The sequence below is a fragment of the Beta vulgaris genome, chromosome 1, assembly GCF_026745355.1.
Source record: "Beta vulgaris subsp. vulgaris cultivar EL10 chromosome 1, EL10.2, whole genome shotgun sequence".
In the NCBI taxonomy this organism is placed as follows: domain Eukaryota; kingdom Viridiplantae; phylum Streptophyta; class Magnoliopsida; order Caryophyllales; family Amaranthaceae; genus Beta; species Beta vulgaris.
Window position 1 is genome coordinate 56,544,241 of NC_079202.1, and position 10,295 is coordinate 56,554,535.

General features: G+C 33.7%; 1 protein-coding gene across 1 annotated transcript; it reads right to left on the reverse strand.

The window, feature by feature from the left end:
• Positions 1–7,210: 7,210 nt before the first annotated feature.
• LOC104889387 (protein TIC 20-I, chloroplastic) lies at positions 7,211–9,785 on the reverse strand. The gene is made up of 3 exons (XM_010674594.4): positions 9,436–9,785; positions 8,647–8,784; positions 7,211–8,091 (listed from the first exon to the last, which is right to left on the reverse strand). Exons 1-3 carry the CDS (start codon positions 9,440–9,442, stop codon positions 7,451–7,453), a joined length of 786 nt encoding a protein of 261 aa, XP_010672896.2. The 5' UTR covers positions 9,443–9,785; the 3' UTR covers positions 7,211–7,450.
• Positions 9,786–10,295: the final 510 nt, after the last annotated feature.

Consider the following 10,295-nt stretch of genomic DNA (forward strand, 5'->3'; position numbering starts at 1 on the left):
TAGCTATTGAGTAGTGAGTAGTGAGTAGTGGGTACAACTGGTATAACCGTACAACGTGAAGAACTAAAGAGCAAAGAACAGAGATGGCAATTTTTTTTTTACATCGAGAAAATTTATATTAATTAAAAAGAAAATAAAACCTAATGCTAATACATTTAAACAGAAAACAGAGCAAATGAAAATTAAAGTGAGCTTCAGTTGCTCTACTATTGCAGCTCCACAAAACCACATTAGGAATTAAGATTTTATGTTATGAATAGTTTTTGGTTAAAAGTACAAAATTACATAATAACGCATACAATAATTATTACCAAATTTTGTTTTATTCGGTATAAATATGAGCCTGAACTATGAACACTTAAAATCATAACAAAACCAAAAATTCGAATATTTGGATAAATTATGAGTGACTCTGATATCGGATGATAAGAAAACCAACTGATTCAAATTGATTTAGAAATGTATTTCAAATTACTTACACTCCACTCACAAAACAAGCAATAAACCACGATTGGTATTGAGATAAACTTATTTTGACAATTTAGCGAGCATCACTTTTTTTTTTCTTTTGAGAGGTAGCAAGCATTACTTAGAATCGAAAGCATATTCATTAATGATATATTATATGGAATAATGTTTTTTGGTTTTAGTCTCGACAGTATAGTCAACAATATTCTATTTAGATTGAGTAAAATATAAACCACTAAATATTCTCGATTCTCTTAACACTTTCGACTTACAAAGATACTAATTAGAAGTATGTTTTAAAAATATGAGCACCAATATTGGTATTACTCTCCAAGATTACTCTTCAAACCATTTTTTACTTTCTCTTTCCTCAAGATACTACCAAGATTACCCCTTCAAAAATTGCTAACATTAGCATTACTCTCCAGTGACTTCTCTAAAAATCAAAAAGCTAAAAGACAAGGAAAATACGTAATTATCAATGACATGTGTCATATTTATTTGTCAAGAGTATGCTCTCTCAATGCTCTTGGGGGAGAGTCTTTTTCCAAGTTCTATCTTCGGAGAGCATTTGGCGAGCATCAATGTTAGAGTAGAGTTGGCTCTTCATTTTCTGTTTTTTTAAAAAGCTCCTTGAAGAACTATTTGGAGAGCATCAATATTGGTCGTTTAGGATCTCCTTCAAAAAAATATAAGGAAAAGGAAGCATTCGGTCAAATTCTTGCGCTAGTAAACATGGTTCAACTTTACCGTCAAACCATTGAGCGTGAGAAATGATAACCCAAATATCGCAATTGATAGAGATCGGACGTGTGACCTAAGGTGAGATAACTACCAATTGCACCAACTGGCAAGTACTACTTAGTTAAAACAGAAATTAAATTATCCCTAACTACATAAAAGGAGACGAGAGTTCTCCACACCTCACCAATTTAACTGTGATCATAACGTCTGAAAACTTAACTGTGGAAAAAAAATATTACATTGGACTATCACATATTGCAAACTAAATGACTAAAACTAGCGCCAGAAATAAAATCATGCTATTTCACAATAAAGTGTGTATTCACTTGACTTTAGAAAAAATAAAAAGCAACTTTAAGGTTTGATCAGGTTTCGATTAGGTGTGAATATAAGATGAAATTATGGTTAATCAAGTATAATTCATTAAGTCTACTGGATTTCAAGTTAAGTGAAGAAAACACATCCTAAAAAGAACCACGATTTATTTATCCAGCTCAACCATTACAAGTCTGGTCGTTACGCAATGGAATTCAGACACGAAATGATGAATCATTTTCCTACTTGCTGATGTTGGAAAAAGTTACTTAGTAGTCTTCCCATGCACCAAGTATTACATACGTCTTCGTTGATGAAATTAACAAAATGTGATTCTTGACAAGGCAGTAGTCTTTCCATGCATCTAGCATTACATATGATGCTTTTATAATAAGGTCACAATTTTGCTTGATTTAGTTTATATAGGTATTGAAAATAAACACCCTTTATAACTTATAAGGTAAAGCCTAATTTGTCATTTTTAACTATATAATACTCAAGAGATAGAGGTGGTATCTCAGTGGAGTAACACCCCAAATTCAAGAAAATTGCACAGAGTTCGAATCCTCATCCCAACAATGTGTTGGGGGCATTTACTTTTGGGTTGTTTAGCCTTGTACTCCAGCATCTGAGCTGGTGTGCCCTGCACGCTAGTAGTCTAATAGGGGCTGATTTTGACCAATTATCTTCCCTCATAAAGAAAAAGAACTATATAATACTCAGCGTAAAGATTTGGCACAACTGAATATCCATATAGTCAATGGAAATTGGAAATATCGTCAACACTACAAGAAATTATTTCAATGAGGGCAATATTTATCAATCAAGGAGGGCAATTAGCTATTTGCCTTGTCTAATAGTATCAAAAAAGACAAATAAAATTCCCCCTTTTTGATAATAAATAAGAAGACAATTTTATCATTTTACCCTATTTAATATCACCTAAAAGGGCAATATTATATTTGCCCTCTATAATATTACCTAATAAAACAATTTCATAAATTTGCCCTTCTAAAAGACACCTACTAAGGCAATTTATTTGTTTGATTTCTTTGAAAAATTTAAAGGACAATTGAAACATTTTGCCCTCTTTAAAATATATTTAAAAAGGCAATTTATCTAATTTTGCCCTATTTGAAATTAACTAAGAGGGCAAAATAATGTAAAGTATTTGTCTTCATTAAAAAAAATAAAGATTTGTCCTCCATAACTTTTTAAAAGTGGCAAAATATTTACTGTAGCAATCAAAATATTCATAATCTCTCTCTGAAAGCATCAGCAAGTAACAGAGGAATGGAGGAACCTGAAAAATTAGCAATCAGTCAAAACTCTCTCTCTCATCTTATGGAGCTTCAATTATCTCGTCAATGGCGGCCTCTGAGACCGTCAATGTATCATCTTCTAGACAAGCTTTCTCGATCCGTCTCTTCTCTGTAACTTTTTATATTTCCTTATTCATTCTTCTATTTGTAGATCTAATCGTAATTAGGTTATACAAATTCGACGATTTGAAGCTATGATTTGTTGAATTCTGTTTGATTTTCAATTTTTGAGATACTAATTTCAAATGCATTGTGATTCTAGTCTGGATTTTGTGTTTGCAGGTCATCAAGTACGAGAGCGTCATTCATGAATTCGATCCGTATTTTAATTATCGAGTTACTCAGGTTTTCAATCTAATTTTCTTGCTGAAATATTATTTTTTTCCGTCGAATTCTGAAATTACAGTACTTTCTACAATTTGGACTTGCGGATTTTTGCCTTTTTTTTAGGTTTATGTGTCTTTTAAACATAATGATTTGTTGAAGATGCTGAATTTTGCAAGTTTGGTTATTAGGCGTTTAGATAGTCAGCGGATAGCAAGTGTTAGGGTTAATTTTCTGTTTATTTTGCTTCCATTTTTTTTCCCCTGCGCCTTTCTTATTATCAACATTTCCACATTTTTTTCCCCTGTACTGCTTTGAAATGTTAATTTCTACAGAAATGTGTAGTACTAAAGATACACTATTTACTGTTGTGTTCTAATCATATCATATCAAATTAGCGACGAAATTTGAGGTAATTACAGAGACACCAAACTCATACATATGGTCTAGATATTTGAGGTCTTAGACTCTTAGTGTGTTTATTGATTTGATTTAATATAGAGATATGGTCAAGGGTTCCTTGAGATTTTCTTATCTCTAATTATGAGTTTTGTTAACTAATACTTCCTCCGTTTTTTTATAGATGCTACATTTGCCTTAAATGAAAATGTCGTAATAGATGCTACATACCATAAATGGATTCCTTTTCACCATAAAAATCTTAAAATACTATTAAAAAGTTGGTGGTCCCCCACCTTCTCTTTTAAAATACTCATACTTTTTCCTTAACAAATGGTTTTTTATTCAAAAAGTTGTGGTCCCCTACTTTCTCTCTCTACCTTTCTTAAAAACCCTCCACTTTCTCTATGTAGCAAGAATAAAAACACGGAGGAAGTACCACTCTAATTATTAGTTATCTTTTGCTGTTTACTAAAAAAGTTTAATGTAAACATATATCCCCTCCATTCCATGAATAACTAGCTAATTGTTTACACCACATAGAGATTATCCCAGACGGGATAAATTTGAATGTATGGTGAGAAGAGTTTGTATGACTTAGAAAATCATTAGTGCTTTGGCAAGAGTGATGTGCTTTTTGGTAGTTTCGGATATCTAGAACATAATGTATGGTGAGAAGAGTTTGTATGACTTAGAAAATCATTAGTGCTTTGTCAAGCTGATGTGCTTTTTGGTAGTTTCGGATATCTAGAATATTTAAGAATATAATATTATGAGTTGTATATTTTATTATTACTATTATTGGGGGGTTGTGCTACGCGGAGGAGGTTGGCAGGGGGTTGCAGGCTGTGCAGGTGGGAGGGACTGTAGGGAGTGCAGGGGGTTTAATTTTCACAAATGCATCTCATCGCGTGACTGTTGGTGCTCTTGTCATCAACCACAAGAAAGAGGTACTTAGTTATAACAGATGATGCTTAATTTTCACTACTTCAGCAGAAAATAATACTCTTCTAGTACTTGTTCTGTCTTTGTTGCTTATAGCTGGAGAGTTTAACAACCTATTTGGTAGACGGTAACAAATATTTAATCTAAGGGTAGTAATCACATAGCCATATAAATGAGCATGTCTGCATATATGATGCCTCGGAGTTGTGTGTATAACTTTGTTGCACTTCGCACATATGACTATGTATATGATGTTGTAGGTACTAGTGGTTCAAGAGAAGAATGGAATGTTAAGAGGAAAGGGAGTGTGGAAGTTCCCTACCGGAACGATCAACGAGGTTGGCTTTAGGAACCTTCCTTAGCTTACATAAGTTACCTTATAGTCAGTTAGTTATTGACAATTTAACTGAAAATCTTCAGGGTGAGGACATTCGTGTTGCGGCTGTGTGAGAAGTTAAAGAAGAAACTGGCGTGAGAACTGAACTTACAAGTTTCTCAGAATATCCCTTTAACTTACTTTCTTGCCATTAATTGTTACTTCGATTTGTGCAGATTGAAACTAAATTTGTGGAAATGCTGACATTCAGGTAGAAAATGGGATTTTCACCCCTACCTAGCTCTCTGCTCTTTACATGATTATCTTACAAAGTTGCCATAGTTTTTTTCACCGAAGACTAGTTAAGAAGGAAGAAAATAGATGTATACCATCTAATATACCAGATTTTAACTTCATGATCTTGTTTATATCAACAGAGAACACCACATGGCATTTTTCGAAAAGTCGGATCTTTTCTTTTGTATGTTTGCTGCAACCCTTGTCCTTCAACATCCAAGTTCAAGAATCAGAAATTGAGGCAGCTCAGGTAACTTCATTAACTAATTCTTAAGCTATAAAGAATGCTCTGGAGAAGTCCTTGGTAATGTATTCTCCTTTTTCTTTGTTATAGGTGCCATGTGCCATGGAAGTACTATTGTGATGGAATCTCCTTCGACATATCTTTTTGTTTTGCAGTTTATCAGCACATGACAACTTTGGCTCGAAACCAGTCGGAATTGTTATCAAATGATTGTAGAAATGTTAGTTCACTTGAGCATTTTCGATGAGTTCACTTTTGATCCTTTTATTACATGTGTTCAGATGAATAAATTGTTTTAGTATATGTTGTTGCACTATCTCAAGTAAACATTATGTGAATATGATTTTGTTAAAATTTTAGTAAAACAGTATAATAATATTTTTTTCCCTTGGTATTACCATGGTGTTATGTAGAATAATGTATGAGGTTTATCTCTCAACTTATATTAGATTGATCTTCGATGCATAATGGTGTTTAGATAATGTCTAGCAGTGCTTGACAAAGTAAAAAGAGGGCAATATCTTAGTTTTGCCCTGCTTGATAAAGTACAAAGAAGGCAATATTTTATTTTTGCCCCGCTTGATAAAGTACAAACTGGGCAATATCTTATTTTTGCCCTGTTTGTTGTAGATCAAATAAGACAATTGTGTTTGTCTTCCTTGTTTTTGAGCAAAGAGGGCAAAAGTATTGCCCTTTCTGATGATCATAGAGGACAACTTTATTTGCCTTAGTTGATGAAGCAAAGAGGGCAAAATTTTTTGCCCTTTTTTTATTGGATCAAAGAGGGCAAAAACCTTTTTTTATTGGATCAAAGAGGGCAAAAACATGAGTTTTGCCCTTGAAACCTAATACAACGGGGCTACAAGGGCAACGGAAGGGCAATTTTAAAATTGTCCTCGTAGCCTATGAAGGCAAAATTTGGATCAAAGAGGGCAATTTTAATTGTCCTCCTTGAAGCTGTTTGTTGTAGTGCAAACTGGGAATCACAAATTAAATACTTCATCCATTTCATTTTACTCGCTACACTTCTCAATTCACGAACTCCTAGGCAATTTTTGGAGAAGAGAGAGGTAGAGAGTAAAAAAAAAAAGGGACTCATGTGAGAGGAGAGAGATAGAGAGAGCTTATTACCCAAAAAGGAAGTGTAGCAAGTAATGTGAAGCTTACCACAATGAAAAGTGTAGCGAGTACTATAAAACGGAGGATGTATCAATCTTTCAAGAATTGATGAATGTAATTCTTAGATTTAATTATCACATTTTCCAATCTTTCATAATTCATATTAAGGGACAGACATAATTATTAAAAGTAACCCTTTGTGATAGTGCATATTGTTGAAGAGGGAAGAAAATTGTGAACTTAGTGATAAACGTACTCTCTAAAGACATAGCCCCGATACTGTAAAAATAACTTGCTTTATTCTTCATCTATAATGAGTGGATGTAGTATTCTAACTCGTATAGATAAAATAAGTTACAGTGAATAGTTCCGGAGTAACTCTTGCTATTTTTATGTTAAATCTATTGTAAAACCACTTATAGTGATATAAACGATATTCAATCCTAAATCTTAAGAAGTCGATGTCATCCACAAAACCTCTAGTATTATTAGCTTTTGTTATATAACAAAAAATACTCACTACCAACATCATTCTACTCTGTTATGCACATGCCAAAACCCATATAAAGTTACATTAGCTCCTAGCATTAATTTCCATTGGAAACCTCTATAATTTGATGTTCCTATTATATAGCAAAATATAGTAGCTACATTGCTAAATCAATCCCAGCTAAACTAAACTATTATGTTCCTGCTACATATGAATAGATCCTCATATAAAATTCAAGAACAATCTAATAACATGAATTTGATTTCAAAATACATAAATTTGAGTGATAACCCCTATACAACCCACATAAAGCCTTGTGAATCAACAGAATTGCAAGCAAACACTGCTTCCTAAATTCGCTATGATCCAAAGTAAATTCCATCAGAATATCAGCCAAATCAAGTATACTTTAATGTAAAACACACTTTGATCCTAATATTAATTAATATAAACCAAACTTTATGCAATCATCTAATGTTCAGGTCTGAATGTAGGAGAGCAGCATCTTTCACAAAAGGGATACTGGGATATACACCAGCAAGAGCACACCCGACACACTCTAACACCGTAAATAAGAAGAAAAGTGTCGCGGCAGACCAAAAATGTGGAGGGGAGAACTTCGAGGGGAACCAATTGCCTGATACTCCAATCACCTGCACTAGAACCCCTAGCAACATCGCGTTAATAACATGAAACCGGAAGAAATGAGGCCACTCTTTCCGTCTTACAATCCAGAAGTAATACATAATAGGATAGCATGAAAGGACAAACTTGGGGAGTGTTAGGAGGGAGCTGTGTAATGGGAATACTAGATTGTCAAAGTTCTGGAGAAATGGTGGAGGGTTATTTAAAGGGTGAGCATGGGCCCACGTGAGCTGATCTAAGAAATTCATTAGATATGGTAGGCATGCCAAAGACCTCCACCACCATTTTGGTTTCTCTGTCATTGGAGGGTATGGTGGGAAACTGAAGAGTTTGTCCTTTGATGCCCTCGGGAGATAAGAACCTCTTTTCAAAGGTGAGAGTTGCAAGTTCTGTGAGAAGTTATCTTCCTTTGAATGCTTGTTCAACACTGGAGCTGAGAGAGCAGCAACATGCAAGGAGATAGCTGAAAATATTCAATAAAGCAATCAGTAATCAATAACTTCTTAGAAAGTCGACCGTATGTTACTCCGACTCTTCATTTTACTTCAACTGCCCATGTTGGATCCTCGACACTTTTGACATGGGGACATTTCAAAAAAATCATGAAAAATTATCATATGTCGAATGCCAGTGTCCAACACAATTACACAAATACTTCGAGTCTGAGTTACATAAGTGGACCAGCTGGAGGTTAGATATGAGCAATAATATAGTAATGGAAAATAATTTTGAATAAGAGCCCTTGTGTTCTAAGAAGCCTTGAGCAAAGAGTGTATTCTCATCATTGTATCTGACAGTTTACTAACAAGTGGTAATCTTCTTTGAACCATTCCATTACAAATAGTGATTGCCAATTTATAACAAAGTATGAGTGGTGTAATTGGATTTTTGATTACTCAAATCTCAATTTCATGCACACAACTTTAAAGCACTTCAAAAGAAATATCATGCTTTGACTGTAACTTGAATATACGGATGGAAACAGAAACATATACTCTTGGAGAGCATGCTTACGTACCCTTACTCTTCAAGCTTGGAAACATCTTTCTTAAAGGCAAAGAGAATGTAGTCGAAACCTCTATAGGGCGATGAACATGCTTCCTATAACGATGATTAAGAGCACCCGGTGCATAAAAGCATGGTTTTGCTATAACACCTGTGATATAATAAGAAATAACACTTAAAATTGCAGGACACATACAGAGGAGTCTAAATTTCAACAAGTTATTCTGTAATCTGCAGTTTCTCACATAATCATCCTTATTCTTAACTACAACATGAGGAACATTATTCTAGAATATATTGAAGCTTCCTAGTTCGTATTATAATGCTAGCCAGATCACAGATGACTGTTATCATTGAAGAGCTACTCAGCTTAGATAGGGTATGTTAAACAACCCACGCACACAATAACAAAAACGCACAAGAAAATCCTTTTGAACATATTTCCATATTTTTACTTTCCATATATTTCATCACTACTAACAATAACAAACAACAATTTGTACAATAAGATTTCTAGCATTAACGTAACCTAGAAAAGATAATTCTTGAAAACAAAATAACATACTAATAAGAGAGAAAAAAAAAGTCGGTTCTTTGATTTTTTTTGATGATTTCTCCTATGACAAGTCGAAGATTACTGGGTAAATTCAATCTAACATAGATGAAATCATAGACATTAAAACAACAATCACAATATAAGAACAAATTAAACCTCTAACATAATCAACAACAAATTAAACCTCTAACATAATCAACCAGGAACGTAATTTGAGCGTGCAAAGAGATAAAGCGAAGAAATTACCTTGCATATTGCACAAAAATGGGCAATTACGTCGAAAATATCTTGCTTTAAAATTGCGATTGATTTTAACGTGATGATGTTATTAAAACTGGAGGGGTATAAAATTTTTTTTTTTTTTTTTTTTGTTGTTGGGAGATTTCTCTATAATATGGGTTTTGCCGTGGAGAAGGGTTTTTGTATTTTCATGAATTAAAATTAAAATATAAGAAGAATAGTTATTGGGCCCAAAGTTAATCCAGTTCAATTGTTCAATAGTATGTGGCTTAAAACAGATTTCTCAACTGAATATATTTATGGGTCTGTTTCACATCGTTTTACTTTAGGCATTGGGCTTGGGCTTGGGTAATTTTTCAACATTTTAGAATTGTAAATTATTTAACAAAAAAAACAATTTTTTCCCATATAATGATTCCAAAAGAATGAAATCTCCAATAAATAGAATATTCAGATTTTATAGCATGCAAAATTTGCTAACCTCAAGAATTTTCTTTCTCCGCCTTCAATCTGCTAAGGGGTCGTTTGGTTCAAAATAAGGAATGAAAAGGGAATGGAATGGGATGAAAGGATGGAATGGAAATGGAATGTGTTACTTTAGACACTTGTTTGTTTTGATGTAGGAATGTAATCATTGGCCTAATGACTCCCTTACTTTTTGTTTCCTATGGTGTGAGGAGGGTTTCAAGATGGGGGAATCAAAATTGGGCTAGTAAGGGAGTGAAAAAAATGGATAACCCAACCAAACAAAAAATAAGGGAGTGTGTTACCTCAATCCGTTTTCAAGCCTAAAATATTTCCAACCAAACGGACCCTAAGAACTTTAATTGACCCAAAACTCTTCCTCTATCTCCAATTACTCCCAT